The sequence below is a fragment of the Sebastes fasciatus genome, chromosome 11 (assembly GCF_043250625.1).
Source record: "Sebastes fasciatus isolate fSebFas1 chromosome 11, fSebFas1.pri, whole genome shotgun sequence".
Taxonomy (NCBI): domain Eukaryota; kingdom Metazoa; phylum Chordata; class Actinopteri; order Perciformes; family Sebastidae; genus Sebastes; species Sebastes fasciatus.
Genome location: NC_133805.1, coordinates 29,113,024 through 29,140,456, shown reverse-complemented (window position 1 = coordinate 29,140,456; position 27,433 = coordinate 29,113,024). Strand labels below are relative to the sequence as shown.

General features: G+C 42.0%; 2 protein-coding genes and 1 long non-coding RNA gene across 8 annotated transcripts in view; 2 read left to right on the top strand and 1 right to left on the bottom strand.

Annotated features, from left to right (window-relative positions):
• cadm3 (cell adhesion molecule 3) overlaps positions 1–9,797 on the top strand; it is a 108,440-nt gene extending 98,643 nt beyond the window's left edge. For 3 of the 5 annotated variants that reach the window (XM_074652136.1, XM_074652138.1, XM_074652140.1), the window contains 2 exons: positions 1,179–1,304; positions 4,574–9,797. In XM_074652136.1, coding sequence (XP_074508237.1) covers positions 1,179–1,304; positions 4,574–4,692 — 245 coding nt within the window. In that variant the 3' untranslated portion in view covers positions 4,693–9,797. The remainder of the gene's footprint in view (positions 1–1,178; positions 1,305–4,573) is intronic. The other 2 variants (XM_074652137.1, XM_074652139.1) reach the window with 1 other exon arrangement.
• Positions 9,798–12,444: 2,647 nt separating this feature from the next.
• Positions 12,445–16,364, bottom strand: LOC141777666 (uncharacterized). Its single transcript, XR_012595936.1, has 3 exons — positions 16,233–16,364; positions 15,518–15,632; positions 12,445–12,586 (listed from the first exon to the last, which is right to left on the bottom strand). It is a non-coding gene; the product is annotated as an uncharacterized LOC141777666 (long non-coding RNA).
• Positions 13,605–27,433, top strand: part of kirrel1b (kirre like nephrin family adhesion molecule 1b) — a 96,963-nt gene continuing 83,134 nt past the window's right edge. Inside the window, exon 1 of one of the 2 annotated variants that reach the window (XM_074652135.1) lies at positions 13,605–14,139. In XM_074652135.1, coding sequence (XP_074508236.1) covers positions 14,094–14,139 — 46 coding nt within the window. In that variant the 5' untranslated portion in view covers positions 13,605–14,093. The remainder of the gene's footprint in view (positions 14,140–27,433) is intronic. The other variant, XM_074652134.1, reaches the window with a different exon arrangement.

The window sequence follows — 27,433 nt, the reverse complement described above, 5'->3', positions numbered from 1 at the left end:
GAGTGCTATGGGTCATAAACTCTGACTTTGAATGAACCAAAAACTCCCTCTTTGTGAATTCAAGTGATCAACAGTGTGTTTTTGCATATACTAAAAGTAAGCTAATTATACTTTTAGTAACTAATTATACTTTTTGTATAATTAGTTATACTTTTAGTATAATTAGTGCAGCTGTGTGCTATTTTAGTGTACTATTTGGTAGCCAAAGGTACCCCAAAATATGTAAGTAAGTATAATAAAACATAAAGTGCAGTTTTTTTCTTTGAACACAAAGTTGAGCAAACTAATTTTGAAAAAATGACAAGTATACTTTCAGGAAATATACTTGGGTATAGTGTCTTTATGATGTGGGATCCACCATGGCAGGAATAAACTAGCAGATAACTGGAAATTTATATTTAATCAAAGAATCACAAAAACAGGATCTGGGGCTTTTGGGGCTTGAGATCAGTTGCCCACATTCCCTGGTTGTTAATCCAGCCTTGGGTTTCTCAAAACTGAGCGTTTTCAGAGCTTCTTATTCCACAGAAGAGCATAAAAGATGGAAATTACCAATGCTGAAGGGGCAATGATTTCACCCGACATCAGCAGCGCGCGTTCCCACAAGGTCCTTACAAGTGATTGGGACTTGGTCGGTAAACTGCTCAATTCCTGTTGCATGTTAGTCACGAACAATTTTTAATGGAGGGTGACGCGGTGGCCCCTTTTCTTTCGCCTGGCTTTTTTTTCATATCCTTGTCTTTGTCTTCTGAAGGTTTGCCGCTGTGCCTGGGTATTATATATTGACAAGTCTTCTCTGCTCCCCTGCTCTTTTCTTTTCTGTCTGCCTTCTCTCTGTCACTCTCCCCATTATTCTCTCTCCCTCTCTCTCTCTCTCTCTCTCTCTCTCTCTCTCTCTCTCTCTGTCTCTCTCTATTTCTGCTGCCTTTCATCATCTGTCTCCCGTTTCCACCAATATTCATATGTCACCCACTCCTCGCTCTCTGCTCTCAATCTCTGTCTCTCTTTCCCACTCTCCCCTTATTTCTCACTGCCTCTACCTCATTTTCTATCTCTCTCTGTCTCTTTCTTTCTCATCCATTCTCCCATTCCCTTTCTCATTATTATTACGACATGACTTCCTTTTCTCCTTTCTCCTTTCTCTTCTCTCCTCTCTATCCCGCCACCCTCTTTTTAAGACCCCACAGCCATGTCGACCTCTTCGGGGGTTGACCACGCGGTGATCGGAGGGGTGGTGGCCGTAATCGTCTTCATCCTGCTCTGCCTCCTCATCGTCCTCGGCAGATACCTCATCAGACACAAAGGTCACCTGCTCACACACACCCACGCAGACATATGAACACACACGGGCACACTCATGCATGCATGCATGAGCGTACGCCGAGATACACTTTTATAAATATGGATACATGCGTACCAAGGCTAGATGTCACACGTACAAACATGCATATGCATACAAATGCACCGAATGCACAGAAATGCAAATGCACTCATAGGGATTCTAAGCATAAGCCTCACTTATTTTACTCTCAAAGCAGAAAATGAATGAATGGCAATAAGTGAATGTTTATTCATTGCCTTTTAATGCAGTTTGGTCCACACAACTTCCTGTGAGATTAGATTTCCTTACGTCAGCGATTTCAGCAGCATATGGGGGCATTAAAGTGATGCGGTAGAAGCGTTATTGCTTCCTGGCCATGATGTTAGTTAGTTACTCGGTTGCTTATGTGCTCTGTGTGAGTGGGAGACAACAAAACAGTGTTCCTTTGTGTTTCTTTTCACTCGTATTCAGGTCTCAAAAACACCTTTTTAGCACATATGCAAACAAAGCAAATTCAACACGTTTAGGCACCCAGGTGGAGCAGTTGATAAACGCTTGCCCACCCTAACACCACCACCACCACCACCACCGTGCACAATATTCAATCCCCAGCTCCGGTGCCTCCAGCTGAATATTGAACACTTGGAGGCCAGTGTTCACAGATGCCAGGTCTTTGAGGGCTCATGTCCGTGTCGCCGCATTAGTGACTCCCTCCAGTTGGTTAAGGCACCTGTGCAGAGGAAGGGTAGGATCTGGGGGATGATAATGTGAAGCTTCACTGTCTGGTGACTAAATGTGTACCAGTTTGCGGGCCGGCAGAGGAGCGAGCAATTACACGGACTGTAGTACATGAAAATGGGTCATTCCCTGTCATTCCGCTGCCATTATGTGGAGAGTAAATGCAGACAGTTCTCACTAATGAAGCACAAACGCAATCGATGGAACAATTCACACTCATAGGATAATATCCAGACAGCTATCCTTCTTAAGGTTTTTACCAAAATTTAAATCACTTTGAAAGTAGGTTGACAAAATAATCTTAACTCAAGTTCCACTTGATTTTTTCCAGAGCTTTCAATGACATCTCACGGTCTTCATTGGTGTGAGTTTACTCAGTTGCGATGAGATTTTGGAATTTGAATTTGGAAATTCTGTCATTTCCTAACCAGTGGGCAACTCCAGGTGTGAGAAGTAAATACCGAAGTGCCTTAAACTTGCATTCTGTCTAATATCCAGCAGGGGGCGACTCCTCCGGTTGCAAAAAGAAGTCTGATTGTATAGAAGTTTATGAGAAAATGAGCCTACTTCTCTCTTGATTTATTACCTCAGTAAACATTGTAAACATGAGTTTATGGTCTCAACCGCTAGTTTCAAGTCTTCGTCAATACAGCATGATGTTCATTTGGTAAATTATGGTCCCATTTAGAGTCAAATAGTCCAGCAGGGGATGCTTTAGGGCGTGGCTACCTTGTGATTGACAGGTTGCTACCACGGCGTTGTCCTGTCTGGGAGTCGATGCTGTGCCGTTTTTTTGGCCCGGTGTTTCTGCTGTTCATTCAGTCTCTTGTCCATGTCAGGTTGCCATATTGTATACAACCACTTGTTATCATATGACCGAAGTTCCATACCTAGGTCACATGATGTCAACTGAGTCAACTAATTTAAGTCTGTTGGGTGATAAAGTCCATGATATGTGGCTTAGAGCTCCAGAAAAAGCTTCTAAGTGGACTTTGAATTAAGATTATTCCGTCAAATCTTCTATTTCCAATATCAAGAATGCACTTTCATGCTCACTTTAAAAGGGAGATATAAACGTAGAAGTATAATCATTATGAGACCAAGACTAGGTTGAAAACATATAGTACATGGCTGGATTGTGTATGGTCAATTGTGGCTGTAAAAGCCGTAATTGAGGACTGTATTCATTTTGAAAGAGCAACGACCAATGGGGAAACCATAACACTCGCTGACTTCACCACTCACTCAGTAAGTCAGGGACAGACTTTCACGTTTACAGGGCTGGCCCTCGCTTCCCTGCGGTCCAAAATTATCTAAAAGAAGTCGTGCAGTTGCTCTTTGAATCTTACAACTGTAGAATACAAACCTACTGAAACACGGGACATGGTTTTACTTGGATGACAAAGGCTTGATGGAGCCCTTTAAAGGGGACATATCATGAAAAACTCACTTTTTCAGTGCTTGTGCTCATACATTTGGGTATCTGGAGTGTCTACCAACTCACAAACTGTGAAATAAGACAACCCAGTCAGTGTTTTGTGGGCTGCCTAGATCAGAAAACATGTGATTCAACAAGCCATTCAGATCTGTCTCCCCTTCCTATGTCACATGCAGGCTCATTAGAATATACCGCCCACAGCTTGAGAACTACCTTTGCAAACGTGCACCATATTTTTCTCCGATCAGAGCAGACTGGGCTTTTTCAGGAGGGGGTCTTAAAGAGACAGGCAGTAAAACGGAGTGTTTCAGACAGAGGGTGAATACAGGGATATTCAGACAGTATGAGAAAAAAAATTGTTTTTTTACCATTAAAGCATGTAAACATGTTCAAGAAGAGTCCCAAAATACAAGTCTGAACCTGAAAATGAGCATGATGTGTCCCCTTTAAGTACGGATTTGGAGGTCAAAAGACGTCTCTTGGTTAAAATTGGGCTAAAAAGCTTTTTAAATATCTAGATCATACTATATATTTCACTGGGAAGCAGATCCTAACTAAACATTGAAATATAGTCATTGAAATGCTGTGAAAACAAAGGTTATATGTAACCTAGATGTCTAAAAATGTTCACTTTTCAACTGAATTTAAGATGTCCTTGGACCTGCATACTACGGGGTGTCAGGGATTTAACTTGAGTTTTGTCTTTCTTCTGACCCGTCATAACCAAAGTAAAACTTCTCCAAAGACAAATCTTGTATGGTACCCAGATAAACACCTTTTTTATTAGTTGTTCTTGTGACTTTGTGTCTCCTACCGTGCCCACAACCTGAAGACAACTTTAGTAACTCAGCCACATTAAAAGCAAAAAAAAAAGAAGCAGCAAAAGTACCTGAAGTGATAAGTTAGACATCATATTGGAACATCTTGTCACACCAGTTTATAACTGGCCTTTTGTCATTTTACCGTTCCAATGTTTGACTTTTACTGCCTCAGCAATCTTATTTCTCCTCCCCCTTGTCTCCCTCTTTCCCTCTCTCTCTCACCATCTGTGTCTCTTTGACTCTCTCCTTCCACAGGAACGTATCTGACCCACGAGGCCAAGGGCTCGGACGACGCCCCCGATGCAGACACGGCCATCATCAACGCAGAGGGAGGCCACTCCGGAGCAGAGGACAAGAAGGAGTACTTCATCTAGACAGAGGACGGGGAGCGGTGGAGGAGAAGCTGGAGGACGTGGATTTAGAGGAGAGTGGGAGGAGTGAAGGGGGAAAAAGAAAACCTCCATTTTTTTTCACGAAGCTTCAGTTCTTCACTCGGTTGGAGGGACGATGGGAGGGGAGGAACTGTGGGCAGGATAAAGCAACTGGTACTACCCTCTTTGCATTGATACAGGGAAGTGAGATTTTGCACTGACATACGGACGAACTGAAGTTACACACTCAAACACACACACACACACACACATACATACATACATGAATGAGTCAGTTTTGGGGGGAACTCTTCTCACACAGACTTGAATGCTCGTATATGTTCAGATTAACAAACAGGAGCCTCCTACTGTACTAACACGTCTGAATTATTTCTGAATGACACATTAACATGTTTCTACCCATCGTATCCTACTTCTAACTGTCAGCGCCTCGAAAAAGCAAAATTGTAACTCACATTCCGGCATCCACTGAGCTGATACTTCACTTGTCACACCTCGCCAACCTGTCTCCTCAACATTTAAACCAAACCAGCTCTGTCTTTTTCACTTTTTATTTGTCCTCATTCTTTCCATCTAACAAGGCAGTATCCCTCTGTAAACATCCTAGTGGCAGAGAAATCCATCCAAAGCAAATTATTACTGACAAACATAATCTCCCTCTCTCACAGTTTAATCTTTTCATGCCATCAAACCTCGTCCCTGCGTCATCACAAAAACCCTGGTACAAGCCGTTGAATTTCCCACAGCGCAGAAACCACACGACATGCAACACTCATGCAACGATAGCATTCCCGCCTTGCGTTACCAAGCCGACGGGCTCCAGTATACATATATAAATATATATATATAGAATTATATAGCATTCTTTTTACTTGACAGAAAATGTTTGGTGTGCTGTAAATACACTCTCTCTCTACCTTCTGTCCTTCTTCTATCCCTCTTCTCTTTCTCTCTCATCTCTCCTGTATCTCATACAGTCTGTTACTGCATTACAGTAACTTATATACTCAAAAAAAAAAAAAAAGCCTGCCTGTTTTTATTACATGCGTGGAAATGCAGAGTCAAAGCTATCAATATCTGGGAAAAAAAGTATAAAAATAACGACGATGATGTTGCGATGAAAACTAACCTTAACTGCAAATATTTGTATGAGGAATGTTTTCCTTCTTTTATTTCTTTTTCTTTTATTCCTTTCAAATTTTGGGCCACTCATGAGAGATTTTCTCTTGTCAGTGCCTCAGTGTGTTACTGTCAGTGTTAACAGTTTACAGTGTCTGTCGGTTTGTCAGTCCAGGAGTCCATACATCTGATTTTTCCAACTTGTATTCGAGGTTTTGATGCTGTTTCTTTACTTTTATTTTCCGTGCGCCACATTCAGTGTCGCCATTTGTTTCCCTGCTTTGTCGGCCCTCTGCTCCAAAACACTAAACTGTAGCAAAAAACCTCGGTTCGAACGCAGCTTTCGAAAAGGTATCAAAGTGTTTGGTGGAGTTTTCCTGGAGTAGCACTGCCGCGCCGCACGTGGTCTTCCTCGCTGAAACGTACCGCTCGACTCCGCCATCTTTCTCCCTGCAGCAGACTGCTTGTCTTGGCGAGGCCACCTGGCGCTAAATTCATTGAGTAGTGACATCATGACTTCCTCTTAAGAAGCTGGCACGGTCGCTGCTTCTGGGAGGTGAAAATGTTTGCTTGCTTTCCACTACGGGGCCAAACAGGACTTCCTACATGCATTATGACAGACTTCCTGGCAAAAACCCTTTTCTGTTATTGTTTTTTTCTGTGTGTGTGTAGCAGGAATCATTCGCCAGCTTAGCAAAAGGTTCCCATAAATGAACGGTGTTTTATTAAGGTTGGGAGTTCGCCTTGGCGCTGGCAAGCTCCACTTGGCCCGGTCGTGGAAATTGATTGCAATCTAACTAAGAGGCTCTGGGCTCCAGACTGTACACATGCCAAGGTTTGGCTTGGTGGGCAGGGTGCCCGAGCTGGAGTCTGGGCTGCACTAACACTGAAGAAAGTCATTTAGGAATGTAAATGTCCTCTTCTCTTTTTCTTTCCCCCCCGCTCCACTTGTCCAATTCTTTCCATTCTTTAATCAATCATCTTGTCTGCGTCCTGATCCACCTTCACCTGGACTCTCCTCCCCTCATCGCTCCGTCCCCCCCTCGTCTCCCGCCTCCCATCTCTGATCGATGTCCGGTTCTCCTCGCTGGTCTCCCTCTCATTCAGGAGTCCATAGACGTACAGTAGAAGTAGCGTCTCTCGGTTTTTGCTGGCGTGCGCTGATGGCTCTCTGCGGCACTTTTCGTTAGTGTTTTGGAGAGGAATCCATTTGCTGTTGTCAGTCTACCCGTAGACAGTTAATGTCTGTGATAGTTTTTTGTACACCCTTCTTGGGAACGTTCAGGGATTGTGCTTTTCGTACCTTTCCCCGCATGGAGAGGCGAAGTCCCGCCCCTTCCGGTGTGTCCCCCATGGGACTTTATATGGGGAAAAAATATGTACGGCGAGGGACAAATCATTTTTTGATACCATTTGAATTGTGGCATGAATCACACATATGATGTTTGTCAATTTAAAAGGTCATTTTGCGAGTCAAGAAAGTCCCAGTTTGTTGTAGTTTTGTGTGAAACCGCTTAGTGAACTACATCTCTTCGCACAATATACGTCACCAACGCTAGCTAGCTAGCTAACGTAACTATGTTCCACACACAGATGAAATGTTATCTTACCTGATGTGTTTGATCCGGCGACTCCTGGTATTTTTATCGGGCGGGAAGTGAATAAACGAGCAAACTTGCTGGTGTGAGTACATCCCAGTACGAGACACTTTGGCTATGTTCCATACTTTTTCTTTTAACTTTTAGTACATACTGCAGCTGTCCTTACAAAGTACGTACTGTTGCATGCAGCGTACAATTGGGACACACTACTTTTGTCATAACATTGCGCATTGAACTTTGACCCTCTTGCTCATATATCCGCTAAATTGTGGGTCAGAATAGACAGAAAAGCATGCTGGCTTGCATATTGCAGTAGGACATCCTGGTATTTTTGATATACTGCATTTGACATGCTATTTATTGGGACATACTGAGTCTTTTCCTGGCATACTAAATAGTATGGTAGTATGGGTAATGGATTGCAGAGACAGGCATCGTAGCTTCAGCGAGAGAGAGGGTGAGCAGCCTTTCTAGTTATGTATTTTCACAACCTTATACTTTAACAGTTTTACGACAAACTTTGACTTTCTTGACTTGCAAAATAATCTTTTAAATTGACAAACATCATATGTGTAATTCATGGTCGCAATTCAAACAGAATCAAAAATCTATTTTTTCGCCGTTAACTACTATAAATCTTTTTTCGGAAGGGGAAGGACTTTACCTCTCTGTTGTCGTTAACTGCTACCTAGCGAGCTGCTTTGAAAGCAAGTGGCCCGGCTAGTGTGTCTATAAGCTAGCTATACCACAAAGGGTGACGTGACCTGAAGCAGGGTCAGCTGTTGTGTGTGTGTTTTTTTCTTTTCTTCCTAGAGCTCTCGCTTGGAATTTTAGGGTGATGCTAGTGTAAACTTGGCTTAAACAGTGTTCTATCGGAGACTGTTTGGACGTGGTGCACCAGACAACTTTAAACAAACCGAGATGAATATCTGGAAGAATTCAGAACACTGTTTATTCCCACGTTTGCTCCGCAGCTGTTCACAGTGTTCAGTGTCTGCAGACCAGAGGATGGGCTTTGTCTCACAGAGCTTATTGTCCACTTTGAAGAGTAACCTTTTTGATTTGTATTTAACCCCCAGTCGAATTCTGCTCAGTGAATGGTGAAAAAGAATACCTGCCTCATACTCAACAAAAGTGTAGTGTCTTTAAAAACTAATGGACCTGTATTTGCCTGTAATTTATCGTCCTGTCCTTCGTCTTAGTTAGTGTGCTAGCATGTAGCTTGCATGAGAAAAGGTTGGAAATGTAGATAGTGTTGGAGATGACGAGTGCCGACAAGCATCTCTCCTGAGACGAGCGCGGCGGTCTGCCCTGCTGACCTCTGATCTGCAAACATAGACCGCGTCCCGGTTAGACCCGTCTGTACCTCCTCAACACAGCAGTCCTCGGGATAATACTGATGGAGTAGGGCTCATTCTGCTTTCCCCCCACCACTGCTGCTGATGCAGGGGTATGCTGGTGTCGAATTGTGGCGTCTAATTCATATTTCATTGCATCAGTGCAGTAATGACAAGCTGTCACCAGATGCCGGCAAACAGCAGCTTTTCTTTGCCCTCTCGAGTCAGACCGAGCTGTCCTTCCTCACCACTCACCAACTCCTCTTCAGGCAGACGCACACTAGCTGCCAGTCATCTTTTTTATTTTTGTAGTACAAACAAATTGATTTTGACATTATGTTTTGTAAAAGGTGTGCATAATCTTAAATGTATTACTTTCAGTTCGATTGATAATCATTTTCTTTTTCTTTTTGGTTTGAATTAGATTTTTCCAAATCTTGAATGTTAGAATTTTTTTTTCTTTTTCGCATTTTATTGTTTCAACAACCATTTTTTTCTATAATTTCATGTACAGTATATAGTGTTGCCTTTACTGGATACTCATACACACTTTGCACACACACTTTGGGTACATGCACATCCACACACATTTCTGCATATGCACGGCAGGCATGGCGTCTGTGACTATGGTGTATTTGTGCATATGTGTGTGTACGTGTGTTTTGTGTATGAGTGTGAGGTGTGTATTAATCGACCCCAAACAGACTCCGGAGACACTCTTTATGTGTGTTGCATTCACAAAAATGTTATTATTTCGGTGACTAAAACGGCATCTTTGTTTTTAAACTCATTATTTTGGATGACAAGTCTTCCTTTTGAATAAATATCCATATCACATGAGAATAATGCTGTCATGTATGTTAATTTGTACTATGGCTGATGATGTCATCAAGGCGAGACCCAACCGCATGCTGTGGTGGGTTTGTGTCTGTTGGATGTTCATACAGTATTTGTTTTCTTTGTTTGTTTTTTTTGTTAAAATACCAGTTCAGTTGTTGACTTCAATAAACATGCATTTGGGTTAATTTCACCCGTCTCGTCGTTGGTTCTTCCTGTTCAGAAACTTTCAACATCAGATCTGATCCCAAATACTGAAATGTTGGTCCAGACGGTGATCCGTTTTCTGCCTGGGTTGGTCCTTTTCTTGTTGCGGTTCATCGCAGTTTACTACACCGCTTCAGGAAAATTACCAACCAGGCATTTCCTCAAACAACTACATAGTTCTGATGAAAAAATTAGGAGTGTTTCTCTCGGTCAAGAAACTCTGTGTTGGTGATGTTGAAGTCAATAATCAGGTGGGCGAGTCGTCAAATTCAAATAAAAAAACAATGAGTGTCCAGCTTACTTTTGAATGAAGTCCTTGGTATTAGTTGGCAGTCTGAAGAACATCCGAGGCACACTGATTATGAGTTAATAATCCTTTATTAATACATGCAGAACCAAAGACTTGTTGAGTTGAAACACATTGGTCATCCATGTATTGATAAAGGATTTTTAACTCCCAATCAGATGCCTCAGATGACTTCCTTCAAATGTCATCGTTCATTGCAACTAAAAAGTTCTGTTCCAAAATCAATGTTTGTTTGTTTTTTAATAAAGCTCACTTTAAATATGCACATCAATATCACCCAAATCTTTGTATTAATAATTTTGTATCGTATAAACAAGGACTTACTTGACAAGGACTTTTTGTAAATGGCTTTTGAACTTTCTTTAATATTTTGTAACATCCTGATTTTTCAAAGGGTAAGTATCTTCCTTTTCATGAAGCATTGTTTCCTTAGTTACTATGTACAAAAGTTTGGAACATTACCATTTCAATAAATAATAGATTTGATAAAATAATTCACACAACTTGTTATCACTGAATGTGAGACTATAATTATCAACAGGTTCTAAAAAGCCATAAGCAGTTAAAGAAAATGTCCAACAGAGGGCAGTACAGTGCAATAATTCAATAATTCAATAGTTCTATGTTTATATACGTTTGGTTGGTTGGTTATAAAATTAGGAAAACCACCAACTGAGTTTCAATCTTAATTCAGTCGAATTACATTTCTAATTGGCAGTCGTCTTTATCTCATTATTTCTAAAATTAATGATCAAATAATGCTTTCTTTCTCTCACAGACAAATGTGCTTTCTTTCTTTCTTTCTTTCTTTCTCTCTCATTGGCTTCCTTTTATCCCTCCTATCTCCTCCCTGCCGCCAGCCCTTCAGTATGGACTGGTTTGGGGGAACATTGTTACCACATGTTGATACTGGTCTGAAGGTTAATAATCAGACTTATGCTAATTACACGGCAAATGGTGGTAATTCACACACAGATGGATATCCATAACTCTGTCCATCTGTCTGAGGATAAAGGACTTGTTTTTGCTCAACTTGCTCTTAATAACTTATGTCCTGTTGTTAAGACTTGATCAGTTTTCACCAAACTAATGTGATCTAGTTAAGACTTGTTAATGTAAGAGCTAAAAGTGTGCAGCGTCACGGCTGACCTCTTTGGAGTGAATAGCACAGTTTGCAATAGAATACTTATTTCACCAAATAAATGTTCTGCAACATATTGCTATATTTGCACACTGTTAGCTCACGTATCTGTAAGAATATAAAGGCTCGTATAGCTTCTGATATTTTTTAACATTTTTGGAAAATGGTTTATTTGACCTCAAGCTTCCCTGAAAAGAAGTCACTTTAAACACACAACATGCCGGAGAGTAAGTTCCTACTAACAAATGATGGAAATAACAGAATTATAGCAAAATATCACACAAAATTCATATACTGTGATGAGGTCATTATAGTTATTAGTTTAGTCCATACAGTATGACGCAACTCCTGTTACAGGAATAGGCTGTAATGGAATTATTACCGGAATGGAAATGTTACATACGGTTAGTGTCACTGCAGGTACTCTCGTAGCAGCCATACTGTGAGCTGAATAGCAATATAATAATGGTATTATACAGCAGATCAAACATAAAAACAAAAAGTCACAGTGACAGTGAGTCAAAGGCAAATATTTTATTTGAGAAAATAATATTTATTATAATGAGAGTAAAGGTAAACTTAGTGATCCAACAGTGTAGAGAACAGTAAACACTACAAATGCAAAAGGAAACATTAAAATTGAAACCCAAATGATTTGGGCCTGATGTTACTTTCATATTGACTGACAGGTCTGTCATATAGACAGAGAGTTAGAGTAGACAACAAAGGCTATTCATGTTTTCAGAATTTGTCTATGACTGTGAATATTCACGACTTAATAAACAAATGTGAAAAGTTTTTTGTTAGAGCTAGGGTGGATAATGTATTTTAGAAACATAACATAAATATAAACATAATAAACATAAAATAAATCAATAAATCAAATGCTCTGGAAAAAAACCCTGTTTAAAATCCGGTAGTGGCTGTCAGGACTGTAATAACCCGTCCAATCATTTCATACAGGTTACCTGTCTGTCTACCTGCGCGTCTACCTGCGCGCATTCTGCCCGTGCACTCATTGCGCATGACCGGAGTACTACAGAAGCTGCTAACTTGACAGCTGTGAGTACAAACCGTAGCCATGTTCATTGTTTATGTTCATTTGGCGACTTTCTCGCTAGATTTAGCGACTTTTGGAGCTCGTGCTGCTCTCTACTTTCATTGGAGAAGAGTTGGCACCACTGGGCTGCATGGGTTTCTTTCGTTTGGATCATTTTAAAATCTAGCGTACTCTCGTTTCTCCAACGTTACTGACCCAAAGCTTTTTGATTCAAAAGTTTCTCAATGGGGACATCAGATGACATCATCTTTCTCCAGCTCTTTCCACCTAAAACCAGTGTGAGAAAAGCAAGGATGAAGACTGATATGCAGAGATGTGTAACAACAGTGGTGCAAAATAACCTTTAGTACCTTTACTCAAGTACTGTACTTAAGTACAATTTTGAGGTATTTGTACTTTACTTGAGTATTTCCATTTTATACTATTTTATACTTCTACTCCACTACATTTCAGAGGGAAATATTGTATTTTTTATTTCACTGCATTTATTTTACAGCTGTAGATACTTTGATTTTACAAACAAAACGTGATAAACGTATTAAATATGATGCATTGTTGAATATTAAAAGCCCGCATCCCTACAAAGAGGCCCTGAAGTCCCCCCACAAATGTTTTTTTTGTTTTTATCTTTTAGCATACGATAATAATGTATTATCTTGTGTAGGATATGAGAGAGATATAATCCGTCGAGACCTTGAAGTTTCCATAATTAAACACTGAAATTCATTTTGCATATTGAGGACTTTTACTTTTGATACTTTAAGTACATTTTGCTGTTAATACTCATGTACTTTTACTCAAGTAGAATTTTGAATGCAGCACTTTTACTTGTAACAGAGTCTCTTTTTTTACAGAGTGGTATTGTTACTTTTACTTGAGTAAAGGATCTGACTACTTTTTCCCAACTGTGTGAAAATAATAAATAAAAAGGGTTCTAACTTTGGTAGAAAATGTTGCGTTCACGTACAGGACCCTGTTACTCATAGCAACAAGCTGATTGAAAAAAGGAGAAGGTTTTAAGACATGAATTTACATTATTATTGCTTGTGAGCACAAAGTGAGTAAAATGGGATGCTCGAAAGCGAGTGAAACTATGTGAGAATATATGCCTAAAATCTACATGACCATTTTGTAACTTTTATTTAAATATTATAAAATACCTGCTACAGAATCTGTGCTAAAGGTGCACTCTGAGTTTAAAGCACTTGATGATTTTTAATATTTAAAGCGCAGTTCTCGGTGCGGCCGCTGGAGCGCCTCCTCCTCCTCCTCCTCCTCTTCCTCTCTGTGGAGTCCAAAACGGAGATTTGGAGCGGTGGAGGAGGTGGAGGAGGAAGAGGAGGAGGGAGGGGGTGTGTGCTACTGATTGTATGAGAGGAGGGGGGGCAGAGAGAGAGAGAGAGAGAGGGAGATAGAGAGAGAGAGAGAGAGAGAGAAAAGAGGGAGAGAGGAATTCAGTCCTGTTTAAATGGAAATCTAAAGCGCAGAGAGGAAAAGGGACGCAGACAGAGAAACCAAAGAGAGAGAGAACAGACAATAAAAAGTGGAGACAGATTGATTTTACGCACGGCGAAAAAAACAGGGGAAACGAGTAGAAGAAAGGAAAGGAAAGGAGGAGAGAGGAAGAGAGGGGTTTTGTTTTCCTCTAAATGTGTCTTCTTTCACTCTCATGACTCAAAGAGGATTCCAGTTAGATTGATCCGCTCGGGAGGAATTGATGGTGTCTTTTGGGGGATTCAGATCCGAGGGGAGGAATCTGAAGCTCGGCTGAACCATGCCAGCCCTGTGGATCCTAACTTTGGCCATCACTTTAAACCAAGGTAAAGAGATGTCTAAACACACTCTGTCTCAACTGGGAAACTTTCTCTTTTATCAATACCTCTTCCCTTCTTTTACCCGGCTGTGTGTGTCCGGGCGTCTGTGCGCTTTTCTGGGTGTCTTTCTTTCTTTCTGTCTGTCTGTGCTTGTGTGTGTGTGTGTGTGCGTCTACATGTCTGGCCAATGTGTAAATGTGTTATGTTGCCATAGATTTGTGCTGCCCTGGACATCATCATTACATCCCAACAGGCGCTGAAGAGGGGACAGAGTCGTGGTGGGGTGTTCAGGGTCTTTGGGAATCAAAAAAGAGACGGTCCAGACGCGTTGCGTTCATTTCTCTTCAATTTACTCGTTTATGTGAGAGAGATGTGGAGCATCTGCACACGGCATTGCTTTTGACGTGACCTTTGAAACGCATGAATAGATAGATTTGGGTGACACAAACAAAACGCAGTGTGGGTCAAAGGAGGATGAGTTGCAAGCACGCGCACACGCACTCTCACACACACACAAACACACCGACACACACACTGCGCATAGCCTGCCAGCCCGGGGATGATTGATGAGGCGAGGATCCAATGCACAGTCTGGTCACCGGGCTTTAACATGAGTCACACTGGATCAATTTCCAACACACACGCATACATACACACGCACACATGCACACACACGTGCGCGCACACATAGGAGACGCACGCGCCAGGCACGTGCATTCCTTCAATCTCAGTAAGTGTGTGTGTGAGAGAGAGAGAGTGAGAGAGAGAGAGTGGAGACCAGCACGAGTGTCCCTCGAGAGAGAGAAAGTCTCTGTGTGTGTGTGTGTGTGTGTGTGTCTGGTATGTGTCTGTTGTGTGTTTAGTGTATGTGTGCGTGTGTGTGTGCGTGAGAGAGAGAGATATAATAGAGACCATGAGCGTCCTTCTCTTAGCATGCAGGTAGAGTCTCGCGTGCTCGTGCCCGTGCGCGCGGCCCCGCTGCAAACGTGCAGGTGCCAAGAAAAATTCATATTTTACCATAAAGACGGAGACATATTCACTGGACTGGAGGAGAGCCCCATTACTAATATTAATGTCCCTATTTATCGATCACCTTGATAGATTGCCCTCTCGCTCGCTCTCTCTCTCTACACACACACACACACACACACACACACACACACACACACACACACACACACAGCAAGAGAGAGGATGAGTGTGCGTTTGTGTTTGAGGGCAGTCAGGGCTCCAAAGACAGAGGTGATTAATTGAGGTGGCCTGATGTGAACAGTTCAACTGTGTGTGTGAGTGTGAGTGAGTGTGTGTGAGAGTGTGTGTGTGTGTGTGTGTGTGTGTGTGTGTGTGTGTGTGTGTGTGTGTGTGTGTGTGTGTGTGTGTGTACCTGCTTTAGCACCTGGGTCCCTGGTGCCGCAGGCCGCTGGTGTGATAAACCACAGACGGTGATCTGCCCAGACAGACAGTCGGAGGAGCTCCCAGGCTGGAGCAGAGCTGACCACCTAGAATAGAATAGAATAGAATAGACTAGATTATTATAATACAATAAGATTGAATAGAGCGATACACAAGGTGGAAATATATCTGCAAAAAGTCTGATCGTCCTGGATTGATAAATGAATGCATTTGTCTTTCGATTACAATCCGATTCGATCGTTTTTGATAATCAATCAATGTTCTAAGGAGCTCCGATTAATTAGGGCTAAAGCTACTGAGTGTATTGGCTGTATAGCCGGATGGAAGGGTAGAGTAGAGAGGGTAAAGTAGATTAGGAGAGTTTGATTGTTCTCGCTATAGAGAATCAAACAGAACAAAACGAAGCAGAGCAGAAAGAGAATACCGAAAAAGAGCAGGAGAGAACAGAAGAAACAGAACAAAATAGAGAGAGAACGGAACAGTAAAGGAAGAGAAGAACATAAATGAACAAAGCACAAACAGAAGAGGGCAGAAAAACAAAACAGAGGCAGAACCCCGACAGAAAACACGAGCAGAGAACCAACAGAGGAGATCAGAAACACAGAACGGAGCAGAGCAGCAGATCAGTGTCTCCAGCTGAGCTGGTGTAAGCCTGTAAATGTGATCAGAGTGAATCCGTCCCCTACATGCAGCAGCTGCAGACTAATGTGTGTTTAGCCTGTTTTGGGGTCTTCCAGGTGTCTTCTGTATGCTCTCCTCTTACTGTCTCTGCCTCTGAGCAGCCTGATTTACTGCTCGGTACCAGCGGTGGGCCTGGCTTCCCAACGCAGGCCGACTACATCTCTGTGTGGTTGACCGCGCGTCTGCGGCCCTCTGTAATTACCGCTCTGCCCTGTATGTGTATATGTGTGTGTGGGTCCGATGCAGCGTGTTGCAGCTGTGATCCGACGCTGTGCTGCCAGCGCCGCTCTGGCCACAGGCGAGGAAGCCTGTATCTCAGAGTCGATTCTTGAACAGCACTTTTGCTTGAGCTGAACATTTTTGCAGCCTGATCATGCAAGCGAAGCAAGCAAAGCAATTCTTGCACTGCAAGCACCTGTCCCATCTCTCTCCTCTCTCTCTTTCACACTCACACACATAGATTTTCTTTTTCTCCCTTTTCTCCCCCTTCCTCCTCCTCCTCCTCCTCCTCCTTCCACTCGTTTCTCCCGTCACAAGAATAGAGCAGAGGCGCAGATGTAAAGAGACAGGCCAAAAGACAGAGAGATGGAGGCAGAGAGAGACGAAGAAAGGAAGAGACAGCGGGGTTCAGTCCTAATCTGTTGACAAGAGGGGATGTTTGAGGATAAACAGAGGCAGAGCAGGAGCGCTCAGGAAGCAGAGACAGAGAGAGAGAGAGAGAAAGAGGAGGCCCTATTGGCTTGAGTCCCTTCTTCAACAGCAACCCAGCTGGACCATCAATGTTTGATGGTTTACATCAGCACAGGTTTACACCAAAAATGGGCTCCAGGGGTATTGAGGAATCCTCAGAAAGGTCTCTTAAGATGTATCAAGAAGTCAAAAGCAACTTTCTTTTTAAATTCTTGAAAACGTTTCACCTCTCATCCGAAACACCTTAAAGTTGCCTTTGACTGACTGAGCACTTTTAGATATATACCAGTCCGTGACCTGGATGACCGAGAGACTTCACACACCACCAAAATGGTTTATTCCACTGGTACAGCGACAGATTGTCTTTGATCGTTAGTTTCAAGCTCTCCACTGTTACGCCCTCAAACAGTTGTGTAATTCCTTTCTGAATCATCTAACTACAAAAATACTCTCAGATGGGGGTTTGTGGGTTAACTCAGAACAGCTTTGGCATTTACAGCATGTATAGATTTGGAAAAATGCACCACAGCTCAACAAGCATGTTTCTAATCTCTGTGTAATGAGCCACTACTTTATTAAACCTATATTATAGGACATATTAGTGTCTATATTAGAAGACATGGGAGATTATATAATTTCCAACTAGTGATTTTGCAGGGGATACCCACTATTGCATGGACGGATTAATCAGTTTTTTGTTTTTTCGGCCCAGCTCTCTGTGCATTATGTATGCACCCTGAGGCTTTTAAGTAGTCAAATTAAAATGATATGAGCCATTGGAGCGTAATGTACCTTTTGTACACCACAGTTTTAAATAGGGCACTTCCTTAAGGTCAAGTTTAAGCCAGTAGGCTACCTCCGGGGCTGAGAAGTGAAGCCAATGCTGAAGTGCCTTAAACTTACATTCTTTCTAACAGCCAGCAGGGGGCGACTCCTCTGGTTGCTAAAAGAAGTGTGATTGTATAGAAGTCTATGAGAAAATGAGCCTACTTCTCATTTGATTTATTACCTCAGTAAACATTGTAAACATGAGTTTATGGTCTCAATGACTAGTTTCAAGTCTTCTTCAATACAGCATGATGTTCATTAAGTAAATTATTGTTCTATTTACAGTCAGATAGACCATAAAGCAGGGGATGCTTTAGGGTGTGTCTACCTTGAGATTGACAGGTCAATACCATAGCGTTGTCCGGTCTGGGAGTTGTCCGTGTTTTCGTCTTAAAACTTTAACCCTTTCACAGTGTGTTTTCAGTTCATGAAAGTTAATATTATCATTTTGGTCACCTAAGAGTGGCTTATTCAGCATTCGGTTGTACTTGTAACTTAAATTGCAACTTCATATTTAATTTCCTCGCTAGTGCCTTAAACATCATGCCCCTACCAATGCAGCCCCCTGCATTGTTTTAAAGGGGATGTATCAGGAAAAACTCACTTTTTCAGCACTTGTGCTCATACAGTTGGGTATCTAGAGTGCCTACCAACCCACAAACTGTGGAATAAGACAACCCAGTCAGTTTTTTGTGGGATCAGAAAACGTGATTCAACAAGCCATTCAGATCTGGCTCCCCTTCCTATGTCACATGCAGGCTCACTAGAATATATCACCCACAGCTTAAGAACTACCTTTGCAAAGTGGTTTCAGAGGGTGAATTCAGGTATATTCAGTATTGTATGTAGTGAGCAGTATGTAGTACATGTAAACATATTCTAGTAGAAACCCAAAATACAAGTATGAACCTGAAAATGAGCATGATGTGTCCCCTTTAATGCAGAGCTGTTTTTGGCCTGAACCTCAAAAATCAGGACCTGTTCCAATTCAGCCCAGTTGCACAGCAGTTTGTGAAATTGTCACCAAATTTAATATATTGATTCATGCACATAGACATGAATTTCACATTTTATTCGTGATGGTCAGCACAAAATCACATCTAATGTAATCCACGTTATTGTGAACTGGGAAGTACGACACTTCCGGAGTTATTTTAACCCAAACCGCGACCTTTTCCTAAACCTAACTAAGTAGTTTTGTTGCTTAAGCCTTACCAAGTCGATCTATTCCTAAGCCTAACTAAGTAGTTTTATTTTGAAATCCTGGAGTGGAAATTGACACGTGCGTCACGTGTTGCTGGACATTCGAAGGAAAAAGCACAAAAATACGTCATTAAAAGTCGTGCTGAGCGTCACCAAAAAAAAATTTAAATTTGTGTCTATGTACACAAATCAAATAGATTAAATTTCATGACTATTTCACAAACTGCTGTGAGACTGTGTTGACCAATTTTGTGGTAATTTAGTGGCATTTTTTCAAAAAGAAATTTGCAGTTAATCAAATTACCACGAACAAAACACAAAGTGAACTTGGGGTTTACAGGGCCCCTGAAGGTGGCCTGCCTCGAAATGCATAAAAAAAACAGGTTTTATCTGTGGACCAGATGTGATGGGATTACCTTGTGGTCAACAAATGAAGGACAGAGGAAGAAAAATATGAATCAAGGCCCCAATGTAGATTTTGCTCTACCACTGTTGTTCAAAACACAAAGCAACTGAACCCGCTGCTCTTCTTCTTGGTGGATTTTATCATCTGAAGCACCACTGATGAGCATTTCTTGCATGAGCGGCCTCAGGATGAATCAACCCTCCAACCTTGGCCATTAGTGCCATACTGTACTGATCGTGCCATAAAAGCAGATATAAAAGGTTGACTGACTCTATTGCTCTAATTGGGTGGAGAGAAAAAAAATCCACTTCAATAAAAAACGCTGTACTCTCAAATGAAGATAATTAAAAATGGCAAGACAAGCCTTGTTTAAGAGCAGAGCGGAGGTTCAAACAACACGACGGCGCTGGAGTTAAGTGTGTGTGTGTGGGCCTCATCCCAAAGCCCTCCAGTACCTGACAGATCTGATATCCTTATGGCGAGGGAGGCGTAATCTGAGGTGACAAGGAACAGCAATTAAAATAAATAAAGAAAATAACCGCCACAATTAGCCACCGCTTAATTCACCACGATGCCCCGATAATCTAGTAATCTGCTAAAGTGACATCGGCAAATTCCCCCTTCCCTCCTCTGCACAAACTGATGTGTGTGTCGGTGTGTGTGGAGAAGTGAAAGACCGAAGAGTACGCAGATCCTAACAGAGAGCGTCGACTGGTATTAGGACTGACACCCATCAATCTGGCTGAAATGTCAGACTGAATGAGGGAGGAGGAGTAGTGGACTGGGAGGAAGAGGAGCAGGAGGAGACATGCAGAGGACTAGAATAGATAAAAAGTAAAGGAAGAGATGAGGGGAGAGAAGAAGAAGAAGAAGAAGAAGAAGAGAGGGTGAGGTCAGAAGAGAAATTCAGATTGGATGAATAATAAGAATAAGGAAGAAGGGCAAGAGGAGAATTCAGGTGAGAGGAGGGCAGAGGAAAGGAGCGAGAGAAAGGAAACATCAATGGAAAGAGGGCAGAAGAAGAAAGAAGGGTGATGCCAAAGTGTAGATGAAGCCAGAGGGGCGCATGGGAGAGAAATGAAGAGGAGGAGGAGGAGGAGGAGGAGGAGGAGGAGAGCAGGGCTGAGGAGCAGAAGAGGAGGAAAGGTTGGGAGAGAAATCTAGTAAGATAAGGGGAGAGGAGGTCAAGGGAGAAATTATGATCGGAGGAAGAGAGCAGAGGAGCGAAGGATGGCGGCAGATTTGTGTGGACGCTCAGAGGAGGAGCAGAGATGGAGGGAGGAAACATGAATAGAAGAAGAGCAGAAGAAAGAAGAAGAAAGACGAAGAAGGGAAGGGGATTCAGAAATGTAGTTGATGCCAGAGGAATGCAGGAGGGGAATGAAGAGGAAGACGAGGAGCTAGAGAGGAGGAGGGAAAGGTTGGAGCAAGGGAGCAGGGAAATAGAGGAGTACACGAGAAGGGAGGAGAAGAAAAGATAAGGACAAGGGAGAAATTTGGGTAGGAAGAGGGCAAAGGAAGGCAGCGGAGAGGGGGAGTGGAGATGAACGGAGGAAACATTAATTGAGGGAGGGCAGAAGGAGCAGTAAGAGAAAAAAAGAAGAGAGAGAGAATGAATGAGGAGGAGAGACTTGGGGAGCAGAAATTTATGTGTAAAGGGGGTTGGAAAAAAAAAGTAACAGATGAGGTGAGGAGAAAGAAGAGGAGGAGATGAGGGAAGAGGAGAAGAAAAGAGAATGTGGGAGGAGAGGAATTTGGGTGGGAGGAAGATAGTAGAGGAGTAAAGGAGGGCAACAAAGAGGAGATGGATGGTCAGAGGAGGTGTGGAGATGGATCGAGGCAACACTGGAGGGGAAGAGGAAAAGGAGCATGAATGGAGGAGGAAAAAGGATGAGGGGAGGAGAGAAATTTGGGTAGAAAGAGGGCAGATGAGGAGATGCTGGAGGAGAAAAAAGAAGGGAGGTTACAGGAAGAGGAGAGCAGGGGAAGGAGATGTATGCTTGTCAAGAGGAGCAGGAAAATAAAGAATTTGGGAGAAATTTGGAGGAGGGCAGAGGAGTGAAGGAGAGTTGAGGAGGAGTTGAAATGGAGGAAGGAACACTAATGGACTAATGCAGCAGCATGGTTGAGGGCAGGAGTGAAATGCAGAGGAGGAGGAGTGGGAGCCAACGGGAGTGAAGGAGGAGGAGAGCAGGGTCTGGGAGCAGAGATTTATGTGTGGAGAGGGTTGCAGCGAGGGAGCAGAGGGAACCAGCCAGGCCTATTATAGATGGGGCTCTCCTGGGAGAGCAGGGCCTGGAGTTTTCCAGGCATTTCCAGCATATTTCACCGCCGTTCCAAGCAGCACGCTGCAATGCACAAAGCTCCGCCCCCCCTCCGACAGAGTCCTCAGCTCTCCGAGGATAAATAAAGTGGGTCTCCTTTCTCTGCATGAGTATTCAATAAAAGTGATAAAAGGCTCGAAGTAACCCTTCTTAGCTCTTTCGGAAGGGGAAGTGAGAAAACCAAACTGGCCACCCTCTCCAAGGAGAAGCTTTCAAAGAAATGCAGACATCAAGCATAAAAGCACCAAAAGCATAAAAGTGCCTCCCCTTTTATATGAGGAAAAAATGTCAACAGAAAAGGGCTGCGAGATCAAATAAGCTGTGGAGTGTGGAGGTAGTTTGTGTTTCTGCCGCTTTCTCTCTCTGGTTCTTTGTCTGCCTGTGCTCGCTGTCGGAGAGTCTCATGTGTGGAGGTGAGAGAACAATTGAATGGGCCTCCCACATAAAATCCATTCAGAGACATCTTGAGGATTAAGAATGAGAAATTGTCCGGCGCAGTGAATTCAATCAATCTGATCCATTACAAGATCGCTATCACAAGGTTTCCCCTTTTGTCTTTGCCCTGGATTATGCATGCCGCTCGATATCTGTGTGTGTGTGTGTGTGTGTGTGTGTGTGTGTGTACTTGCACTTATCCCATACATTAGGTAACACTGTAATGCAACGCATGCAAACAATTAAGTGATTACTTGACTGACAGATGATAAATGACAGATGACAAATACAATTTTGACAACTGATTATCAGGGCTGTGTATCGGACTCAATGCTTTTACTAAAATGTTTAATCGAGTGTCGTCGGCGTACCATGTAACTGCAACATCATCAGTGTGAAAAGTGTATTGAAAGAGTATTGAAAACTGTCACAGAAATTTGGCATTAATACCTGGTCAGATTGGTAATCTTTTTTAGTTATTAATTGATCAACTAGTTCCTGATTTAAATCAAAACCTTGCCATGTTTAGACTTTGTGTCATACAAGAAAAGCTCTTGTAGAGTATGGCTGCTTGTGTGCAGACATGTTTTAACGTGTTGTTCTAGGAAAAAACATATTTTGTAGAAAAACACATTTCTATTTTTTTAATTTAAGGTATTGAAGTATTGTATTGGTACCAAACTTTTAAAATGTACTACAAACATTTTAGTAGTAGCTGGCTCTGTTGATTAGATGTTTTTTTTCATCACTTGGCAGTTACAGCTTTAAAATCATTAAAGTTTGTTTACTTTTCTTTATTTTATATAGTCAAATAGGATTTTTTGGCCAAAATTCAGCAATTTAGGGACTCCAATACAGTCAATAAAAAAATAAATTAATTAAAAAATGAGATTTGTCAGTTGCCAATGCCATGCTTCATACCACTTGGCTCCCAACCGCTATGCTGCAGGCCAGTATTAGGCGATGAAGGTATATGATTAGGCCAAAAAGCTGAATTATAATGATAAATCTTGAAAAAACATTTGTGCCAAGTAATTGCCTTCAATCTGTTGTGGTATGTCATTGCTGAATATGTCGTCATCACTGCCTGTCACAACCAAAACAATAGGATACAGATTTTGAACTTACTGTATACCATCAGTATATGCAAGGTCTTCAGTCCGTCATCAACCTCTTAGCTACTCGATTTGCAGGCTGTGTTGTAATTACTGATGCACGTAGCTGGCTAACATGAGTAAAACACGTTGTCTTCAGATTAATCGCAAATTAATCGCACATTTTTATCTGTTCAAAATGTACCTTAAAGGGAGATTTGTCAAGTATTTAATACCCTTATCAACATGGGAGTGGGCAAATGTGCTTATCATAAAGAGGGCCTTTCTGTAAAGGGGAGACTCGTGGGTACCCATAGAACCCATTTTCATTCACACATCTTGAGGTCAGAGGTCAAGGGACCCCTTTGAAAATGGCCATGCTGGTTTTTCCTAGCCAAAATTTAGTTTGGGACGTTATTTAACCTCCTTCACGACCAGCTAGTATATGACATGGTGGGTACCAATGGATTCCTTAGGTTTTCTAGCTTCATAAACTTAAAGCTGAGCCACTACAACCTTTTTATTTTGTAAATTTAGCGTAACTTTAGAGCATTATTTAGCCTCCGTTGTGACGAGTATGACATGGTTGGTACCAATGGATTCCTTAGGTTTTTTCTAGTTTCATATGATACCAGCATCTTCACTCTAGCTTTAAAATTTGAGCCCACTACAACCTAAAAAATCTGTTAATGTGTTAAAGAAATTAGTGGTAAAACAAATTTGCGTTAACACGTTATTATCACGTTGACTTTGACAGCCCTTCATAATATCCAAACATATGATGATTAACCTTTATTTCAGTTTGCTGGTCCACAAGAACATTGTCAAATTAAAAATGGTCTGCGGTGACAAAACAGTTAGGTACCCGGTAGGGGTATATTAAACTATATATACAGTACCATATCATTATATTTCAAGTCACTTCTTTCATCCTTGTCTAACCAGGCAGTTACTAATTCTATTAAAGCATATCTTACTCAAACTAAAGCTACTGTTAAAGGAAAAGTTTGTAATTTTTAATACTTTCTCTTATAAAAATCCAATGTGTGACGATCATAATCCTAATTTTATACACCCTACAGACCCAGTATCCACTGACTCCACTTTCACTTAATTTAACATTTAGCGCCTTCCAATCTTTCCCACGGAGGCTTTTCCAAACTTATTTCCCTTATCAGAAACTGCACTTGTGTAACCAAATGATTTTATTGCGTGGGCACCACGACCACGTTTTTTCTTTTCCTTTTTTTGAAGTCTCAATGTATCCCTCCATCCCTTTTATTTCTTTCCCTTTGGTGGATTTTAAACGGTGATAAAAGAAGCAGCAGCGGTTTAAAGATGGAGATGGACAACATGATTACAGATGATGAAAGCCGGTATCCATCACCACCCACTCTGTTTGTGTTTCCATCCTCCTTCTGTCTGTCTATCTGCCTGTTCCTCCTCTCTCCCCTCTTATGTTTTAATGTAAGTCGATAACTATCAGGAACTGATAACACCCCGGGCTCCGCTCGGCTTGGCGAGGCTCGATGAGGCGAGGAGAGGAGAAGGCGAGAGCAGGGCTGGGTGAGGTGGTGGGGGTGGGGGTGACACTATCTCCCCTCAGTGGAGCCTGATATGCCCGGGTGCAGGGGAGATAAGCTCTCAGCTCTCAGCGGTGGCGGTGAGGGGGGACGGTGACGTCACGCTGCTCGTCTCTCGCTCCTGTGGCGGTAAATTAAGTTATGGCGTCACAGGTGGAGATTATGTCAGAGTGAGATTTGTCATTGTTCTGGAAAGGAGATTAGTGTGTTTTTCATTGAGTGTGACTCCACATTTTTGGCATAGTTGCACCTCGCAGTGTGTGTGTGTGCTCTGGTTTTTGGTAACAGGACATTTCCACAGCAGATATTTGGACTTGTCATAGTAGGAAAAGCACAGGTGCAAATAATAACAATAACAATGGCTCTGCTCTGTTCAGGTGTCCCAGTAAACCATGACAGTGTGACAGTGAGCCAGCATGCGTAATAGAGTGTTGCAGGGATGATGTATTTTTGTAGGCCAACCAGGAAGTTAGCATCGCCCTGGTTACCTCAACAAAAAAAACAATGGGATTTTTCCATTGGGTTTTGGATTATTGCAGAAAATAAATTCTGTGGCTAACACATGTTTATGATACTTACATAAATAGTAATTTTTCATCATTCCAATATTCCTTTTTCCAGTTGCCATTATACACAGGTAAGGTATAGGAATGATCTTACGCAGACCCAATACAACAGAGCAATTGTTATTTGCAGTTTAGTTGGTTGTTTATTGAAGCGGTTTGAACAAAGATGATGAATTAACATACCAGGGTTTCCTTTTCTGTAGCGTGTTGATCTGTGCCTGACGTCTGTACGTCTGTCCGGTGAGAACTGTGTGCTCTCCCTAATCCTGTGCCTTCCTCTTCCTGACACCTGTGACCCTATATATATACAACTCTGTGCATCTAATGAGCGCCACCAGGTGTCCAAAATAATAATACAAATAACATCTCGTCAAAATAATATGATATGCCAACAAGAAACATAAATGGCTCCTATGTACAGGTTTTGTTCAGCAAGATAATCTCCACAAGTGAACACTACTTTATGAATTTTGAAGTGTGAATGCAATCGCCAGAAATAAAAAGCTAACGTTAGGCTATATACGAACTACACCACGGTCCATGAGCGTGAGTATACGCAACGAGACTGTAAAGGCGGACGAGTCGGCGTGATGACGTTTAGTAGTCTCATTTAGCCACTTGATTGCAACCGCCTTTTTTAAGACACATCAAGGTTCCAAAATTCACGTGTGGGATATTTACTGACGTATTTTATGTCGTGGAACAAAACATTAAAATCTCTTCAGCTTGTGTTAACCACAGACCTTATTTCAGGCATCTAACTAAAAACCCATTAAAAAAACCCATTGACTTCCAGACGAGGGAACCGGAAGTGCTGAAATGTTAACTCATTTCTGGGTTTTGGGACTCATTCCTGCAGCACTCTGTAACAGGACCTTGAAACTGAAGCAGCTAAATGTTATTCAGCCATCTTTAATTATATTATTACCTGTGCCTTTCCTACTGTGATAAGTCAAAATGTCTTCCATGAAAAAGGCCTATTGAATTCGATGTTGTGAAGTATAGGGCTGTCAAAGTTAACGCGATAATATACGTGTTAACGCAAATTCGTTATAATGCCACTAATTTCTTTAATGCATTAACGCAACTTGTGATTTTTAACGTCGTAGCAGGCTCAGTTTTAAAGCTAGAGTGAAGATACTGGCATCATATGAAACTAGAAAAACCTAAGGAATCCATTGGTTGACAGCCCCATTGTGAGGACATACTGTAAATACAGTCACACTATGAGGACTTGAGTCCAATTACGGGACAAAAATCAAGTTCTCAAAAGGTAAACCATTACATTTTAGGATGGGGTTTTTGTTTAAGGTTAGAGAGAAAGAGAGAGAGAAAGAGAGAGTTGTCATGGTGTATGTCTATTTTGTATGTTCTTCAAGAAAGGCACTGTGTTGCTTGTGTGTGTGTGCAGCAGTGAGAGAGAGTCCATTTTGGGGGGTGTCTCTCTCGTCTCAGCTAAGAGAGACGAAGAAAGAGAGAGATTGTAGGTTTGTGTGTTTGTGTGTGTGTGCTAATCCACAATGTACGGCGAGGGCCAGAGGAAAATAAAAGAGTAGGCCTGCTTGCTTGTGATTGAGGCAAAGCGAGAAAGAGAGAGAGAGAGAGAGAGGCGGGGAGGAAGAGGGGGAGGGCAAACGAGATGGAGCAAGTGAAAGAGAGAGGAAGCGAGGTTGCAAAAGCGAGCGTGTTGGGGAGAGCGGGAGAAAAAGATAATTTCTTAGCTCTTCTTTTAAATAAGTCTGTTTCTATAGCAACCATCCAACCAGCCGCTGGAGAGAGAGAGGGAGAGAGAGAGAGAGGGGAAAGTGGGGGTGCACCAGAGAGACAGAGGGAGAGAAAGAGAGAGAGAGTTACCATAGCAACGGAGGAAGAGGGAGAAAAAGGACTTGGAGAAACTTTAAAAGAAACATATAGGAAGAAAATGTAAAAGGCAAGATAAGCAAAGGAAGAGTGAATTTACAGCACTGCAACGAAGTGTAACCGGGCAGTGTTGTTGGGCAAGTTAATTAAAAGATTGAATTAATTACTCGTTACTCAATGAAAAAGTGATTACATTAGTTAGAAATGGGAGGAGATG